The following is a 20,007-nucleotide window of genomic DNA, read 5'->3' as shown; positions in this document are numbered from 1 at the left end:
TTAAGGCCTGCTTCACCTCCGCCGCGGGTCGACCCGGCATTGCACTATCTCCGGGATCGGCCTACGTATGGCGAGTTTTTGCTTACCACGCCAAAGACACGAAAATTTCTTTGGACGGTAGACGTATACAGCTTCGCTGTAAGAATGGTAGATCCCAGGCACTGCGGGAATTGATGTAAGCGAAGATTTGTATGCTCTTTGCTTTGACTCACAATAATTAGCGGCGATGTTTGCTGCGAATGTATAACTTCTTCAGCGTTTAATCCAATACGAGTGGTGAGCTTATGTTAAACGTTACCTTGCGTGAACCTCTGCTGTTTGTCAGCGTAGTCCACAGAACACACAGGAAGACGTGTTTGCTTGAGGCGTTGTTGTGCATCATTGTTTAAAACTCGGGGAGGGTGGAGCATTATCATTGCCTCACATGGCACATCGCAACGTGGCAGAAGTGTTAAACATTATTGAATTATGGGGACGTAGTTATTTCAGACAATTAATATAGTTTTATGTATACATTGTATACATACATCTGTGGTCTGCAACCCGTTTCACTGCGTTGCGAAGGCACTCCTGTTTCCTAAGATGGATGGATGGATGGATATTATGAGCGGTGGGTTGCGCCACCAAGCTCTTGTTATTGTGTTGCATAATGTCCTACCTATGTTAAAAAAGATATGCAGGTCCCACGCATTGTGGTAATTGACGTACGCGAAGCTTTTTGTGCTGTTTGCTTTGACTGACGATAATTAGCGGTGATGTTCACAGCAAATGTTCAATTTCTAGAACGTTTTGTCCAACACGAGAGTGGTGAGCTTATGTTAAACGTTACCTTGCGTGCACCATTGGTGTTTGCCTGCGTTATACACAAAATGCAAAGGGAGAGGTGTTTGCTTGAGGCGTTGTTATGCGCCATATTTCATAACCTCTGAGAGAGTTGAGCATTGTCATTGCCTCACATGGCACATCAATTCGTGGCAGAAGCATTAAACTTAAATTTGATTATGGGGCTGTACGTGCCAAACCACAATCGGATTATGAGACAGGCCGTAGTGGCGCACTCCGGAGTAATTTTGGCACCTGGGTGTTCTTTAACGTGTCCCTATAGATCAAAGTGCGTGACCATTTTTTATTTCGCCCCCGTCGAAATGCGGCTGTCTTGGTCAAATCCGTGACCTCGAGCAATGTCATAGGCGCAAAGCTATCACGGCGGACGCAGAAGAGATGATTTGACGTGCGGTGCTGATAGTGATGCAGTGATGCTGACGTGCGGTGATGATAGACCCTACGGTGCGCTTTAACCCGCCTTTTGAAACCCCGAACTGCGCATGCGCAGAGCCCTAGCGGCTGAGGACCGAAGCAATTTGGCAGGCACACGGCCGGACTCGACTCTCTCCTCCGAGTGAGTGGAGTACGGCCGTGGCAGGCGCTGCACTTGTCAGTGGAACAAGGCGCCAGCCGTTTGTCTTACTCTTACAGACCGTCACATATCCGTGTCTTGCCGTTCTACACGGTTTACCCCGACGCACATCGCGACGACGCCTGCCCCTCCTGCGGGCAGACCTCCACTCCAGCACAGATGCTCCGAGAGTGCGGTTCGAGATACCCCAAGTTCAGCAAAGAGGAGTGGGACTCACGTTTGCGTAGCCCCGGTCTAGACAAGCGAATCCTGGCTGTCCGGCATGTCCGCGACCGGGCCCGTAGGCTACACATTCCAGTCCTGACGTGGGACTAGCCGGGTGCGCGACGAGTTCGCGTCCTCGCCGGAACTCCAATAAAGTTCTTTCACTCGTCAGCCTTGCCATTCTCGCTGCCGCGCGCACGGAACGCCTTTCGAACTTGATTGCCCTCGAAATTTGGCGCAATGCCAACGTCGCGTCTCGTTTACGGCTGCACCTCCCGCGACCATCCCAGCAGGGCAATGCGGATTTTCCGATTTCCGTCGGTAAAACGCGGTCGACAGCGCCGTGAAGCCTGGATTAGGGCTGCACTTTGCGACAAGTATGTATTGGCGTATGCAGTTTACGTCTCTGTTTTTGTCATTACTGACTCGTACGAATAATCTCGATGAAGACGCAAATGTATGTTTGAGCTAGCGAAACAAAGGATCTCTGAGCTCGCGCGACCTGGTTGAGTGAAACGCGAAATGTTTTTTTTTTTCTCTATCGTCTCTGTACGTCCGTCGCTAGAACGCCGCCATTTCGCAACTTCACACCGTGCACACTTACAGCTTTAGAAACGCTCAGCGAATGGTGATCTCGGTGTAGTTATCTGTCCGAGCTAAGATCACCTGCACTGCCGGGCTGACGTGGGAAACAGCGTGCACTGTGCAAGTAGCTGATGGCACTAGTTAGCAATCGTTGCTAGTTGTTGTTTCGTCATTCTTGTCGGCACCAAGTAAAATAATATTTACTTGCAGAAGGCTTTTATGTTCGTTTAGCGAATCGAGAGCTAGTACGGCATGTACTAAGGCTCATTTTCCTGTGTGGCATCTTCTGGAGTCGAGTGACGCGTCTTGCTGTGTAACTGACACATTCCTGGGGCGCCTTTGCTGTCGCCCAGACCTCTGAGCTCCATATTGACACGTGCACTTGTTTATCTTTTTCGGGTGACCGCTTTTCACCGTTAAACAAATGTTATCGCTCAGCGCGGGATGCGCCCGCGTGTATCAGAATTTTATCGAATATTATCGATCGTTCTATCCGCTGTCTGTCGTCGCCAAACCTTGTGTAATCTGATTGCATGTATGCGCGACGCGAATGGTGTAGAATTTTCTGGAAGACACGCGGGCACCAGCGATTACTCTCGACCGTTCGATGGCTCATGTATAAAAGCTGACGCGCTTGACCCGCTGATTGCGCTGATCAGATTTCGACGAGTGCCGACTGTCTTCGCTGCTATCGTCGTGCTTTAAGTGTAGCCTGTTTCTGTTGGCATAGGTTCGGCCAATAAAAGTTAGCTTCGTCATTCACAGTAATGCTACTGTGTCCCTACTACGTGACCAAGTCCCTACTACGTGACAGTACTGATGCTGTTTGTGTGCGCACACGAGTTCAAAAAAAAAAAAAAAAAAGAAGAAGAACGCGGTCGACCGCTATGTTCGTACCGCGGCGCGTTCTAAGAAGACGGGCGCCCCACAAACAGGGGGTATCCCCGATTTTGGTTATCCTGACCATTCTTTTTGCATTTTTCTAGATGTACACACACTCTATGTGGGTAAATAATTTACGCAACTTGGCATTCTCTTGGCCTCCCCACTGCCTGTGTACGCATGTACGTCTAGCACGTGACAAACCATAAAGCAAGACATGCAGTGGTGAAGCGTGATATTCGCCCTAAGAAATACACTGCATGCCCTATTCGAGTCATGCGTTTTTGTGCGTACTCATGCTGTTTTATTACTTATTCATTTTACGCCACAGACGCAGCGCTTTCAGGCCAAAGAGGAGCTTGTAAAGCGTTGCCGAAGCTCTTCTTCCAGCCGTTCGTCACGCTGAATAAACCTCCCGGTAGAAAGCATTCACCAGCGGGCTCGATGGCCAGCTGACGATAACAAAGTATGACGCGGCGTACATGTTGTTTCGGTCTTGTGTAACGCGCTGCTTGTTCGGTCGCGAGTCTCGCGTGGCGTGGCTGTCGCGGCGCGCATAAAACCCCTTGATAATCTGAAAGTAGCGACACTCTCCTCCTCACGGCGCTTTCCTCCTCGATTATCCTCGCCCGCTGGCTGCGCACGGCGCGCTTTTCCTCCGGGGCTCCCGCGGACGGGCCGCAGGTTTTTATGGAGGCGTGTTATTTTGGGCCAGTTGCGCGCCCCAGTGGGGTTAAAAATTTTGAGAAATGCTAATAACAGCATCGCTAATGCTGGAGGCAATGTTTATGAGGAGGTTGGTTTTTTTCTTAAAGCCGTATGAGCGGGGTACACCGATGTAAAGGGAGCTTTGAGGTGAGTTCTATACTCCAGGCAATTTTTGTGCCACTTGATCAGATGCTTTACTTCGTGTGTCTGATCTAGTATTGCTTGTGACAAATCCCTTTGTGTGCGGCTTATTAAGCGAAAGCCTTAGACCTCTGTTTCAAGGTCCCGTTGTGAGCTGCAGAAAATATCACGTGACCGAAGGAAGGCGGGAAGCGAACCAAAGCATGTGCAGCCGCGTATAAGAGATGATTATTGATTAGCAAAGTAATGATTGATTAGTGATTGGATTAAGATAAATTCGGGTGCATTAAGGAGGATTAAGGTAGATTAAAGTCGATGAAGGTGCATTAGGGTGAATTAAGGTGCATAAAGGAGGACTAGGTTGGATTAAGGTCGATGAAGGTGTATGAAGGTGCGTTGAGGTGCATTAAGGACGATTATAGTGGACTAGGGTGGATTATAGTGCATGAATGAGGATAAGGGTGGATTGAGAAGGATTAGGGTGCATTAACGAGGATTATGGTGGGCTAGGGTGAATTAGAGTGAATAAAGGAGGATCAGGGTCGATTAAGGTGGATTAGAATGGATTAATGTAGACTAATATGGATTCGGGTAGATTAAGGTGAATTAAGTACGATTATAGTGGATTAGGGTGGTATAATGTGAATGAGGAAGCATTAGGGTTGATTAAGAAGGATTAAAGTGCATTAAGGAGGGTTAGAGTAGATTAAGGTCAATCAAGGTGAATTAGGGCGCATTAAGGAGGACTCTCGTGGATTATGGTGGAATAAAGTGAATGAAGGAGGATTAAGGTCGATGAACGTGGATTCGGTGGAATAGTGTGCATTAGGAGGGTTATGGTAGACTAATCAGTCTAAATACTCTATGAACCCTAATCCACCTTAAGCTCCTTCATCTACCTTAATCCAGCTTAATACTCCCAATCCACCTTAATACAACCTAATCAACCTACATCGCCCCTAATGCACCTTAGCCTACCTTACACGGTCTGAATCCTCCTTTATGAACCCTAATCCATCATAATCCGCCCTAATACTAATTCATCCACTTTAATCCTTATTCATGTACCTTAATTCAACTTAATCCTTCTTAATCCTCCTACTGTTTTGTTTTCCTTTTTAACATGTTCTGATCGAGATTCGAATTGTTAATCGTTTTTTATATGTTATCATATTTCGAAAATTGTAACACTTGTTGTGCTGTTGTTTGCTTCAGAGTGTCAACATGCTTTGGGTGCTGCAGCCTTTGTCAGGCAAGAATATTGCCTTTTGCTGCAGCCCCTGAGACAGTTGTATGTCTCAAACAACAAATAAATGAAATGAAATGAAATAAATTGTCCCAAGCTACCTTACATCACCCTAATCCACCTCTATAAAGCCTAATCCAGCTCCATCGTCCCCAATCCACCTTAATCTACCCTAATCCACCCTAATCGGTCTTAATCCTCCTTTATCAACCCTGACTCACCTTAATCCACATTAATCGATCTTAATATTCCTTTATCCACATTAATCCCCCCTAAACCTTGTTCATACACCTTAATCCATCCTAATCGGTCTTAAGACCCTTTCATCAGCCCTTCACCTTAATCCACCATATTCCGCTTTTATCCTCTTCCACCCACCTTAATCTTCATTCATGCATCCTAATCCTTCTTAATGCACTCTAATCCACCTTAATCTTCTTTTATACACTCTAATCAACCTTAATGCTCCCTAATCCACCTTATGTCAATCACTAATTATTCATTAATTCCGCAATCATTCTTTTATACAGGAGTGGACATGCTTTGGGTTAACTCTGGCTTTCCTTGGGTCACGTGACACTTCCAGTTCACAACGCGACCTTGAAATATAGAGATCTACAGGCTTTCGCCTTAAAACTTAAAAAAAGAAACTCAATGTTGACTAGCTAACGCTCATCACCTGCAATACCACGGGTATACTTGCCGCTAATTTTTTCAGAGCGCAAAGCAGAATCTATAATGCTGCACTTGCGACTGAATAACAACAGTTAGCGACGTGCGAGGTGATGGAGCCGCCCCAGAATATTAAGCATACTGAGGACAACTGCAACGAAAACGCTGGTGAGGATGCCGGAAGAATAAAAAAAATGCAGCATTACGGGACGCTTTGCTAGGAGCTATAAGAAAGACGCCTCAGCTCCCAAAGAACGCTGTTCTTTGTCGGAACAAAGTTCTTTTCAATGTAATGCAGCCACTGCTTCCTGCGCAAGCCATCACGCTTTCCTTGTGGTATCATAAAGACTGCATAACCATCTTCAAGCTTCCTGCTGCAGTTATATGCGCAACAGCCCGGCATAGCGCTAGCACATAGAGCAGGAAAAACAGCGCACAACGTTCGCTACGCCGAGCTAAAGCGCCGAGCCAGCCGTACTCAGGAGGAAAATGGCGCGAACGAAAAAGAAAAACACAAGCAAAACTCAAGATCCGCGCGTTTCCAAGGGCAACGGCAGGGAGACCAATCGTCGTGCAACGGGGGGAAAACTGCTTGCCGCGGGGGAACGCGCAAGGGGCGAGGAGGAGGCGAGGAGGTCGAGCGGCGGCGGCAGAGTTCAAAGAGTGTCGCTACTTTCAAATTATCAAGGGATTTTAGGCGCGCAGCAGTGCCTGCCAAATTGTTTCTCGGGGCCACCGCACGATGGCGCCACAATGCATCGCAAAAGGCGGATTAATGCGGCTCTGCTTCTGCACGCCCTGCGTATGTTGTCGGATAGACATTTTTGCATGGTTTTATTTTTCAGAAATAGCTGGAAGGTACCAAACCGTACCTTCAACTTAAGTTTATCCAGCGTTTCCTTGTCTTCTCACGTCACATTTTCCTTATCTCCCCCACTCCCCCATATTTCTACGGAAACTGCGAGCGAAGAGTGGCAAGGCTGTTACTCCCTCGTTTCGCGACCGCGTCGATTCTACTCATTCTCTGCCTTATCTTCCCCCTCCTCTATTTCATTCTATTATAGTCGGGCACAACATTAGAAAAAAAGGGGAGGCCCCGTCCAGATGACCGAAGCGTGACAGCCGATTGCCTCCACGACTAAAGTAGTGCCGCCCAAAAAACCCTGCTTCTAAAACTCGTAATTCTCTGTATAAACAAAGACTTTTGTATTTTTATGACTGTCTTGGTAGAGCTCTTGTGATTGGAATACTACAGCCCATGCCGGATCACGAGGGAAAAATAACCCCGTGCCTTCTACAATGCTGTGCGTCGTGTGCTCTTTAGCTTCATTGCAAGGGACTAAAGTAGAAAGAGCAGCTCTGCATGGCTTTTGCAATGGTTTACATGTACGTGGCACATTTACTACTCGTCTTCCGAGATTAAAATGAATCATTTGCTATTTAACATGTACTTAAAAAACAATGCGTTTATCGAAACCACTACAAACCTGGGCGAGTAGACGATCGAGGCAGGAAAGGTACAAAAATGCTTCATTCGGCGCTTTAAATAAATACTCTTGGTTTTATGTAACGCAAGATTTATATGTCTTGGTTTTGTGTTCTCACAAACTTATTTCCAAAAATGTGACTCTTTTTTTTGTTGTTGTTCCTTTTCACGTTCTTTTTTTATTATTATTTGCAACCCTGCAGTCTCGCCAGTTCGCGTAGCGTAGCGTCAGCGAGCCTCGCTGCAATCTTCCTTCGCCAGATCACGGCTCAGGATAAACGCACGCGGCACAAATAATGCATTGTAAGCTCGCGGTAATATTTCCGGCATGATAGGCCACCACAAACAGTTTGGGAATTCACTCGGACGCGGGGCAGACGCACACGGCTGACGCGATTCGGCCCAATTCAAAGCTCGGGTGGCCATCTTCTCCATCGGCAGGGTCACCGTCCGTCCGGCTTGTGACGTCAGTCTAGAGTGCGCGCCCATTAGTGGAGGCTCGTGTGCATCCGCCTTGGAGGAGTAAACGCCCTTTTTTTCTAAAGTTGTACCCGACTGTCATTTTCCGATTCTGAAGTAGCTGTCAGGAACTACGCTAAGGGTCGCGTGTCGACAGAAGCACTGAAGCTATTGAAGCACCGCAGCACTCCGGTCCCCTACACCTGTGTGACTTGGGTTCCTGGGCACGAGGGGTTGGAGGGGAACGAAGCGGCACACGCCGCGGCCCAAGGCCACACCTGCCGGGCTAACCCTTCCTACTCTCGAGACGCCCAGTCTGCATCAGCGGGGGCAAGGACCGTACCCATCACCTACTCGAGGATCCTTCAACATCACAGGCAGGAACGCGGGCTGTACCCAACACCTCAGATAAAGCTCAACAAAGAACAACGTACCACATTTGGAAGACTACAGAATAGCACTTACACCCAGGGAATCTTCATGCACAGACTATACTCAACGCTACAAGGATACCACTGCCCAATGTGCGGCGTACCGGACCCCTTGGAGCACCTGATCCTCGTATGTCCATGGCAGATAGACACAGAAGCATTGCCTTCACCGAAAGAATGTTGTAACGCCAGACAGGAAAGCGACGACCTCATAGAAACGTGGGAGGCCAAGCTCGTCTCCAAGGACCTGGAACAACAACAACGCCTCGTCGCCAGGGCCAAGGAGGCAGTGAAGGCCAGAGGGTTCCTGAAATGAGGAGACCTCCCACCTAGAGTAGAACAAGGACTTACCCCGGGATACTGTTTCAAAAATAAACGTTTATTCCTCCTCCTCCCCCTCCTGTACCCGACTAAAGCTTCCCTCTGGACTTCAACGTTGGCAAAAAGGTAATTTAACACCTGCACATGGGCTAGATGGTTTATTGCAGACCGACGGAAAATAAGCGCACAGGAAGACACACACGAACAGCCGAGAAAGACACAGGATAGGTCGCGGATAATTGCAGCTGTCAAGAGGCTAATGTGGCGACGACCGGGAGTTCCAGAGGGCATTGTGCATATTTGACTCAGCGCGGTCCAAACGAGTTCCTCGCGTCTGTTTTCTCTTACCGCATTTCACTTACCGCGCCGCGGTAACTCAATTGGTTAGAGCATCGCACGCGTGATGCGAAGATGTGGGATCGTTCCCCACCTGCGGCAAGAGTTTTTGTCATCCCCTTTCATTGCCATTAATTTATCATTTCTTTAATTCAATTAGTAAGTACAAGTAATTTCCGCTATGTTTTCCTTGGTGCCTTTGTTGGCTTGTCATTATATGGTTTACAAAAATCTGACCCCTTTCCTATCGTTCTTACATAATGAGAGTCTCGAATCCGGCAACCTTGACGCCTTCAGGAAGCAGGTGCGGGTTTATTGACCAGTTACCTTCGCCCAGAAAGATCACGTGCTCGTGAGGCCTGCGGCAGAAGGGATGTTCCACATCCGCCGCCAAGGTTCGTGAGTGGTGGCGCTGGTTAACACTCCCAAAGTTAGTTCCAGTAGTAACAAAATATAGCCCAAGAAAGTAGATGGGGAAACCGCGCCGCGGTAGCTCAATCGGTTAGAGCATCGCACGCGTAATGCGAAGACGTGGGATCGTTCCCCACCTGAGCAACTTATTTTTTCAACCACTTTCATTGCCATTTATTAAAATAAAATTAAATTATGGGGTTTGAATGACAAAACCACTTTCTGAGTATGAGGCACACCATAGTGGGGGACTCCGGAATTTTCTACCACCTGGGGTTCTTTAACGTGCACATCAATCTAAGTACACGGGTGTTTTCGCATTTCGCCCCCATTGAAATGCGGCCGCGGTGGCCGAGATTTGATCCCGCGACCTCGTGCTCAGCAGCCCAACACTATAGCCACTCAGTAACCATGGCGGGTTATTGCCATTAATTTATAATTTATGTAATTCAATTAGTAAGCACAAGTAATTTCCCCTATGTTTTCCTTGGTGTCTTTGCTTGTTGGCTTCTCATGACATGATTAATAAAAATCAAGCCCTGAGCTTAACCCCCTTCCCTTTCGTTCTTTTCTTCTCTACCACGCTCCTTCCATGTATATACACGCTCTAAACCACCCCCCGACGCGGTGTGCCGGACAGAAACAGCAGCAGCAGAAGGGGGAAGTCGAAGTAAAGCTTCGCTTTAAAACCCACGTTGAATTGCCGTAAGCAAAGTTTCTGAACTCCTATCGTGAACCTCCGTTGTTTGTCGTTTCTCAACTTCATCTAACTCTGGCGTGCAGTTATAATCTTGGCAATCTAGGGAAAGATTAGAAGGCGATCCACCGGTTAACGACCTTTTATGTTCCATTAGCCTCTGATTGATACACCGCACCGTTTGCCCTACGTAGAAGCGGTCACAGCTAAACGGAACTTTATAAACCACACCCATACGACAGTCAATAAAACTGTGGTTCTTATTGTGCTTCACTGGACAAATATTTGTTCTTTTTTGCCTTTTACCTGCTCCTTTTTCGTCTGCACGGCAGCGCGTATCTTACCTAGCTTATGGGGAGCAGTGAAAGCAACATTAACATCATATCTACTCGCAACGTTTTTAAGCCTGTGCGACACTGAGTGAATGTACGGAATAGCCACTACTCTTTTTTTGCTATTACTGCTTTCTGTAATCACGTCCGTCCCCCTCGAAACCGACTTCTTTAGGCGTTCAGCCACAGTGGCCACTCCTACGCTAGGATAACTTGCTTCTAATAGGCGCCGGACCTGTGCATTAAAACTGGCGCTCATTTTGTGCATGCAGGTTCTGGTGAGAGAAGACTTAGGGCACGACATGGCAATTCTGTTTTTTACTACTTTGGCATGCTTGGATTGAAAGTTTAACAACGGCTTCGAAGATCTTGGGCAGTACTGTCAACAAACGTGATTTTGTTAGAAGACCAAGGAAATGTCCAGAAACTGAATTACACGTCGCTGAGGAAATTCCTTGGTAAACTTTAATCCTCCTCCATAAAGTTTAAATTGCTCACTTACTGAGGTAGCAGCGGAATCGAATTCTTTCCTATTGCAGAAAATAAGGTAATCATCAACGTAACGAAATACCTTGATAACGCAATCACCTAAGGCTTTCTCTAAGCAGCTGTCAACCTCACTCAGGTAAATATCGCTAAGAATAGGGGCGACTTTCGAGCCAATACAAATGCCTGATTTCTGCAGAAACACGCCATCTCCCCACCCAATCAGCGTCAAATTTAAATACATTGAAAGAATTTCTAGAAAAGTTCCCGTGGAAACACCGCATCTGTCAATAAAAGCCGACTCTTGCACTTGTTCTTTAATGGACTCATTTAGGGAATTGAGCAACTCGTCATACGGCAAGGAGTAATACAGGTCTTCGATATCCATACTAAAAGCTGTACAATCACCAGGATTTTCCTCTCTCAAATACTGAACTAGTGCCTGAGAATTACGTAGGGCGAACGGGGCGGTGTATCAATCAGAGGCTAAAGGAACATAAAAGGTCGTTAACCGGTGGATCGCCTCCTAATCTTTCCCTAGATTGCCAAGATTATAACTGCACGCCAGAGTTAGATGAATGCGCGATATTGTACAGGCACAAGAATGAAGATACGCGTCTTATGGTAGAGATATGGCATATCTATTATGGTGGAAGTGCGTGCGTGAGTCAGCCTTCGATTACTTTACATAAGGAAGAGATTAAGGCCCGTATTCAGAAACAGAACTTAAGTAGGGCGTCAATAAGTGCGGGAAAAGTACAAGTGTTAGGAAAGTTTTAGGCGAGTACTTCAAAAACGACACTTAAGTATCACTTTCGAAAGTAACACTTTTCGAATCAAGTACGTCGTCTGGCGTCGAGGATACGTAAATATTTTACGTGTACGATAGGTTCAATCGCAAAAAAAATAATTTTTGCAGCAGAGTAATGTGGATATAACTGTTGCAGTGCTTGCTCGCGCATTCTTCTGAGTCAAATACAAAGAACGGTTTGGTTTTAGCGCTTTACTCAATCTCGTCTGGCCACAAGTTCACGTTGGCTCTCGCAGCCACTGCAGTTGTGCGTGTCGCCGTCCCGACTTCTTTTCTTTTCCTTTTTTTTTTTTTTGCTGCTGAAAACTTGCGGTGTTCTTGCGCAGAGAGTGTATGTGCGTTGCGTGTTTGCAACCCGCGCGGACGATGGAAAAAAGGAAAACAAACTTTTCCGAGGAAGAACGCGCCGTGCTCCTTGAGTTCGTTTCGCGCCACCGCAGCCTTTCGACAGTGAAAAACCTCCGCGTCATCTCCTCCGGGACTTCTGATGGGTACATGAGTGCAGTCAATGCACCCGCTCACACCACGAAACCGTGCGATGGCGTAGAACTCCTCCATTACTGATGCCAAATCATTAGCATTTGGCAACTTGACGAGCTGCGGGAACAAAGTCTCGGCAATCATTCTTGACATTCATGCAATGATTCGAGACACAGTTGCTTGCGAAACATTAACGAGGTTCCCGGTGACAACCTGAAATGTTCCGGCGCCGTAGAATCGCAGCACGATTAGAAGCTGGAGCAGCGGCGGCGCGGGGTGACCGCGTTCATTGTCTTTGGGGACCAGTGGCAGCATTTATAACAGCCGTAGCACCGCTTGCTTGGAAAAGTGGTACCGCCACGAGAATTCTGCGACTTCCATGGGATTCTGTCGATCCTTAAGCCGTGGCCGTAATGGCGACACGTATCGGTATGCCTCATCCTTCGTAATATTGCGCACACGTCCGGCGAAATCGGCAAAGTCGTCGAGGCTGCCGTAGCAGGCGGCCTTCTTGCTTGCTAGGCGAGAGTAGCGAAAGTCGCACTTAAGGTTGCCAATGACCGTACTTTACTTTCCGGCACACAAGTGTCGATTAAAGTTTACTTTAAGTACAAGATTTGTCTATGAAAGGCGTTAAGCATTGATCGGCTACTTGAGTCATAAGTTAAGGGTAAGTTCAGTTTGTGAATACGGGTCTAAGTGCCTTAACAGTTATCTCTCACGTAGACCGGCACATGTACCTGACTGACACGTGGTGATACCATTCCTGAGCTTGCGCAGATGAGTTTTGTGTCTTCTTTCTTTTTTCGCGTCAGTGCTCCCTTCAGATGATAGTCGGCGTTCGTGTTGACCACTTCTGTACTCTTGTGTCCTGTCTGCACGCCTCACTTTTTTTGCATAATGAATCCTCACCAACTCGTTCAGCTTTCTGTCGTTCTAAGCTCCATAGGGCCTTGTGCTTTATTATGACCGCATTTCTCTTCCCCTTTACTGTTATTGTTTTTTCCTGTGTTTCCACATATCTATTGTCTTCGTTTATCCATATACCAAGGTTCTTATATTCTTTTACGCGAGGTATTTCCTGGCCCTGTATTGTTACTGTCTGTTCGCTGTTTTCATTGAATACCATAATACCTGATTTTTTAATGCTAAATTTAAGGCCTAACTTATCGCCTTCCTGTCCACAGATATTAGCTAGACGTTGCATATCGCTTTCCTTGTTAGCTAGCAACACAATGTCGCCCGCATCGAACAAACCTAGAAGCTGCTGCTCTACTACTGTACCCGCCTGTTTGTATCAGAGATTAAACTCGATATTACTTCCTTCTAGCGCCCTCTCCATCCTCACCATGTGCATCATAAACAGCAGTGGGGATAAAGGGCACCCCTGCCGCAGTCGTTTGTTGATATCTACTTTCTCCTCGCTCCTCATCCCTTTCTATTCAGCGCAAACTGTATTTCCTAGGTAAATCTGTTTCAAAAGCTGCAGAAAATCGTCGCCTAAGCGTTCCCTTTCCAGAATATCCCACAAAATGTTGCGTTCAACGTTGTGATACGCTCCTGTAATGTCAAAAAAGGACACATATAACGATATACTTTCTACTCTTGATATTCCAATACATTGAGTAAGGACAAATAAGTTATCATCCAAACGCCTGCCTATTTTGAAGCCAGGCTTCTGAAGCTTTCCCGAAATGCCATTATTTTCTGTCCATGTTTGCAGCTTTAGCTTAACGGCTTGCATTTCTAACCTGCATATTACCGATGTAATGGTCAGTGAGTTCTAGCTTTCTCCCCCTTGCCTTTATAAATTAAATTAGTTCTAATTTGTCGCCAACTGTCTGGTATCCGTCTATTTTTTAAACTTGTTTCTACTGTTTTCAACAGAGCTTCCTTACTTTTGGTCCTAGTTCATTAATCAGCCTAACGAGAACCTCGTCTAGCCCTGTGGCTGTGCGCTTCGGAATTTTCTCTTCGGCTTTCTTCCAGTTGAAATTTGTCGTGACCCTTTTTCCTCAACTACAACCTCGTCATTGCTTAGGAAAGATTCAGCTGTTCTTTTTTTTCGGGTGCAATTTATTGCCGCGTACCCTTCCAATTTGTTTCCATCTTCGTCTAGAATGTGTTGTAATGTTCCAGACTTCCTGCCTAATAATTTTATGTGGTTCTTCGTATTTCTGTCGTTGTTAAACTTATAAGCTCTCCATGTTTTCTCTCTTTGCTTGGTCATTTGCCAAGTTCTTCCTCGACTCTTGTGACTAGATTTGTTATTTATTCACCATTCAAATTTGGACTGGCTATTCTGCGCTCCTTGTCCTCTTTCCCAACTCCATATCCCATTTTAAAAACGATGCGTTTATGGTCACTCCCTACGCTACTATAAGCATAACATAAGTATAATAAGCAGGATGCACGAAGGCGAACGCCATCTGGTGGTGTTGCAAGAAACCCAGCGGTGCGCGAGCAAGACCACAGCAGCAGCGCCAGGAAAACCGGAAGGAGTGGCAAAGAAAGCTTCGCTTTAAAAAGCGGTGGCGGTGGTAAGCTTCGAAGCTATAGGAACTCGCGCTCAGAAGCCGAGTGTCCTACCCACTGGGCTATACACTCATGCTCGAAGAAGGTAAATATATCTGAACCGTATGAATGTGTTTTACCTGCGGTACAAAACAAATGTCAAGGGAGAACATTTTCTATGAAGGCTTTGTTGAAATATTTGGTAATGGGGAATAAAAGTCATTTCTAGGACCACACGTAGACCCGTCTTGGAGCATTGTAGGCATCAGGAAAATTCCAATTTTGCGACAATGTAATTCCGAACACGCCACATCCCCGATGCGTTTCGTTGGTAGCGGGATGCGCCTTCCGTTAGGATGTTACACCTCTGTAGAGCGCTGCTTCGGCGCATACGTCTAACGCACGCTGATGCACGTGCTCACGCCAATATATAGACGATAAATCAGTGCAGACTGTCTTTCGCGGGAAAACGGTAAGCCTACAGCCCATTAAAATGTCGGCGCAGTCAGGTCCATTCACTCCTGACTGGTTAGGCGCATACATCTAAGCACACGCTAATGCACGTGTTGACGCCGGTCAAACGCTCCTGTAATGCCTAAAAAGGCCGCATATAAAGGTCTGCATTTCTACTCTCGATATTTCTATACACTGAGTAAGGACAAATAAGTTATCATCCAAACGCCTACCTATTCTGAAGCCATTCTCAAGTTCCCCCAAATGCCATTATTCTCTGCCCATGCTTGCAGCTTTAACTTAACTGCCTGCATTGCTAACATGCATATTACCGATGTAATGGTCAACGGTCCATACCAGTTAATTCTATCTTTGTCGTCCATAGATTGCAAAGAGCCCGTCAGTTGAGTTGACATACCCGCTGCCACAGAGGCATTGCGTAACTAAGGAGTACAGGAAACATACGTGAATATCTTTGCGAATATATCTCAAGATTTCACAGCTACTCCATTCTTCCTAAAGAAAGAGCGTATAAATACCTGTTAAGAAGTGAGTCAGACAAGGAGATCCCATATATTCAATGATACTCACTCTATGCCTAGAAAGTAGCAGGTGTGAAGATTATTATGCAGAATATTACGGTAGCATCCAATAGCCCGGCACGAGAACGAAAATTGCGGACTAACAGCGAGCCTGTAGAAGCGCTTTAGAAGCATGTTTATGTAGGCCAGTTAGTCACAGGGACCGTATTATCAATCCGAATGAAATATACAGAAGGGCAGAATTGGTTTGGAGCACATAGGGAAAGTATTACCTAGTCATGATCGGCAGCTTACCGCTATCCTAGCGAACGCGCACGACGGCGAAACATGAAAGAGCGGACGCGGAGTGGCAGACGAAAGACGCGAGCGGCGGAGACAAATGAGAGCGGCCCCTTCAGTGACGTGCGCGTGGGAAAGTGGTTTCATGCGGACCCGTCTGACCGCTCAATGCGTACGCGTATCTGGTCTCAGCTGGACCACTCGTTTCGCACTATCGTCTGCTCGCGTCAGCTCACGCTCGCGCTCGTTTGGTGTGCTTGGTTTGGTCTCGTTCGCGCTTGTTTCGATTGTCATGGTTTGCGATTGTTTAGTAATCTTATTGCATGCGCGACGCGAATGGTGTAGTACTTTCAGGAAGCCAAGTGGCGCCAGCGATTACACTGGAACCTTCGACGAATCATGTGTAAAAGCCGACGTCCTTGACCCGCAGATCAGATATTCGATGATCGCCACTTCTACTAGATTTCTTGTTAAATTCTTTGCCTCAATATATTGCGAAATGAAAACACGTATAGAGCTGCGCGAAAATTTCGCATTAGGGAGTATCGTAATCGTCGGTCAGTTTTTTCCTTCACACCATATAGAATTTTAGGCCAAACACGTGTCCCCTAGGCGTCACTAACGTGACGTCTGCATCACTGAAATGTTTACGAGCGAAAGGCGGGGAACGCCGTCTACAAACATCTTTGTCTCTGCTTAAGTTTTCCCGCTGCCTGAGAAGCCGTGTATTGTCAACTAGGTGCCGCAAATTATATGTCGTACAGACTACGTGTTTAGAAGAGGCCGATGCGTACGTTTCCATAGAATCCGCTCATCGAACATTCTTCGCTGAAGTCCGGGAAGGCCCTTGATAGCATCCCTTTCACGCATGGCACCGCCTGCAATATTGTAGACAAAATATTTTTTAGAACTTGCTTTCTTAACAGTAGAAACCACAATTCTATATTTATTAAGTTGGTGTCAAGAAGAGCTGTCATCTGAAAGGAGTTATCTGCTTTAACAGCGTAGCATTATACTGCAATCAGTTCTATAAAAAGCAACCGATGTTCTGAGCTGTACGCAGCTTACCTTTCATAACAGTTGCCTTTATTGAACAACTTGAAAAGTGAAGTTCAAAAAGGCGACTGGTACGTCGGTTATCTTAAATAATATGCTTGCCCACGACTGAGTCTTTCTTGTTTTTCAGAATTGCCTGCGCGAGTCGTAATGTTTGAAGTATCACAATGCCCGCAAGGTGGCAAAAGATGAATACATGAGGCAGGCGCTCGTTACTATTCGTTTAAATGATGTGCGAAGCCAACAGGCGTGCCCGCAAGCAACGCGTGGAGAGCAGTGGCCACGGCCTTACACGACCCGGTACGCTATCACACGTGCTCTTAGACCAGCTGTGCAACCGAAGTCAACGACCGACCCCTCGAAGATGTCATTCATCACGGCGCTCCTTGCGTACTGCTCCCCGATCGGGACTTTCTGTCAATCTTGCGCTCCTGCACTACAAAGCACAAGCTGCACTGCTTTCCACTCTCAAACCAAAAGCCTCATAGAGCGTTTCAAGCCAACAATCACTGACATGCTTGCCATGTATGTAGCTCCCGACCACCGTGACTGGTAGGCTGCTCTGCCCTTCTCGAGGTTTGCATACAATCACTCTCGTCATGACTCTGCGGGCTTTCCTCAATTTCATCTTCTGTAGGGACGTGACCCAACGCTACTTCTTGACGCGCTTTTTATTGATGGTCTCGGCACGACGGCGCCCGTGATGCCATTCTTATAGCTGCGGAGGCACGCGAATTGCCCGCTAGCGTCTTGCCACTTTGCAATAAAAGCAGCGGCGCACCTATGACGCCTGATATCGAGACGTCTGCTTCACCCCTAGTGTGCATTGTCCTGCCTTGGAACTCATCACGGTTCGTTGGCCTCTCGGAAAAGCTGCCTTTGCGTTATGCTCTGGTCCATACCGTGCAATGAGACATCTGACGTCGCAAACGCCGGGACGAAGCTCCCGCTGGCGAGGGTCATGCTGCCAACGAAGACAACGTCGAAAACTACGAAGCAGAGGGATGCGCGTAGAGTTCACCCACCATGTGTGTTGCTCAACCATTGTACATTACCTGTAAATATAATTGTCTTTCCGTAACAATATATTCTGTGGTACACACAGAGGAATACAAAATTCTCGCATTTCCCTTAATATTCCTTTTAAATTTTATTGCGCTGACTAGTTATTAGCTACAGCTTCAAGTATCTCAGCAACGTGTTATACCAGACTCAAACTTTCGACAACGTAAATATTGTAAGCAAAATATTCCCGTTGGTATTCGGGTTCATCAACGCCTTTGTGCTGTGTCACTTCACCTACACGGTGGCCATACACAACTGGCTCAGAGCCGAGCGGGAAAAGCTTAATGCCCTCATTAGAAAATTCTTCAAGAGAGCCCTCGGGCTGCCCGTCAGAACGCATACAGAGGACCTCCTTCGGCTCGGCATACACAACACCATGGAGGAGATGGCCGAGGCTCAGGAACGGGCCCAGCTAACTCGGCTGTCCACCACGCCAGCCGGCAGGCGTATCCTCGAGGAGATCGGACTCGCACCAACCAAGAACTTGGCTGAAGACACCCAATTCCCCAGAGAAATTGGGGAGAAGATCGTGGTCGCCCCTTTGCCCCGAAACGTTCATCCCGTTCACAACGCAGGTCGTCGCAAGGCAAGAGCATTTAATATACTAAAGCAAATAAACAAAGACAAAATCGCAGCAAGCTTCGTGGACGCAGCTGCATACCGAGACGGCAAGGCTTTTGCGGTTTCCGTCATTGACACGCTGGGCAAAGTCATCAACTGTGCTTCCGTCCGGACGACGAACCCAGAGGTGGCCGAGCAAGTGGCCATTGCACTCGCCATGCAAGACGGTCGGAGAGACAGGGTGTATAGCGATTCGAAAGCCGCCATCAGGGCATTCCAGAAAGGCCGGGTAGCCCGGCAGGTAGTTCAAATTCTGAAAGGCGCCAAACAGGGCAACACCTCCATGCACTCGATCCTTTGGTTCCCTGCACATGTCGGGGCGATTGAGGGGGTTCCTCTGAACCTCAACGAGTCTGCCCACGAGGCTGCGCGTGGCTTTACCGACCGCGCTGCCCTCGGATCGGGCGACTCTCTCCCCGGACACAGAGACGCTCCTCTCACACACAACGAAATCACGAAATTCTTTTACTTAGAGAGAAGGGTTTTCCCCCCGCCTCACTCCAAGCTAAGCAGGCCGCAGGCGGTCACACTAAGACTTCTGCAAACGAACTCGTACCCAAATCCGGCGTCCCTTAATAGCATATATCCAGACATTTATCCGAATTGTTCTTGCGTGGCCTGTGGTGAGGTAGCTACGTTGCCTCATATGCTCTGGGAGTGCGGGTCGCTGAGCCCGAAGTTCACCAAGGAAGAGTGGGACGCGCTCCTGCGAAGTCCTGTCTTTGAGGATCAAATCCTGGCCGTCCAGCGCGCCCGCGATCGGGCCGGCAGACTAGATCTGCCAGTCCCGTCGTGGGATTAGCCGGGTGCGCGTTGTATCGCGCTTTGCTGGACCAAATAAAAGTTTATTCACTCACTCACTCGGGTTCAAAGCAGCCAAACCACACTTGCGAGAGGGGCGCTATCACAGACGATTGTATATATATAAATATATATATATATATATATATATATATATATATATATATATATATATATATATATATATATATGTATGTATGTATGTATGTATGCATGTTGTGATACTCTTACGTGCGTAGTGAATTTACGCCTCAACACTATTGGGGGGGGGGGGGGGTCATCCAAGAGAGGTGAAGGAGAAAGACGACGTGCGTCTGGCTAGCTGAATCTCGATAGGCGCTCAGCTGATCAAGGCCCTCGCGTCTAACTCTACCTGGCTTGTCAATAAACGCCTTTCGTGGGTGTAACACAGTGGTGGAGGTGCGGGGTACGACACAACGTGCCACGGAGTCGCAACACCTAGAACTTCGCCGGAGCAGTCGTCTTGCCGGTCTCTTGCCAGCGACCTTCCCCATGGCTCAGGACTGAGGTGCACAAACGCCACCTCTAGTTTTACCTGCTCAAAGGTCAG

The 20,007-nt window shown here is 47.3% G+C and overlaps 1 protein-coding gene across 3 annotated transcripts in view; it reads right to left on the bottom strand.

Moving 5' to 3' along the window:
* Positions 1 to 20,007, bottom strand: part of LOC126521681 (uncharacterized) — a 41,556-nt gene that overhangs the window by 6,866 nt on the left and 14,683 nt on the right. For all 3 annotated transcript variants that reach the window (XM_050170410.2, XM_055065809.1, XM_055065810.1), the window contains exon 3: positions 16,688 to 16,771. In XM_050170410.2, coding sequence (XP_050026367.1) covers positions 16,688 to 16,771 — 84 coding nt within the window. The remainder of the gene's footprint in view (positions 1 to 16,687; positions 16,772 to 20,007) is intronic.

Source organism: Dermacentor andersoni, chromosome 6, assembly GCF_023375885.2.
Source record: "Dermacentor andersoni chromosome 6, qqDerAnde1_hic_scaffold, whole genome shotgun sequence".
NCBI lineage: Eukaryota > Metazoa > Arthropoda > Arachnida > Ixodida > Ixodidae > Dermacentor > Dermacentor andersoni.
The sequence above is the reverse complement of the archived record's forward strand: the minus strand, read 5'-3'. Positions and strand labels throughout refer to the sequence as shown.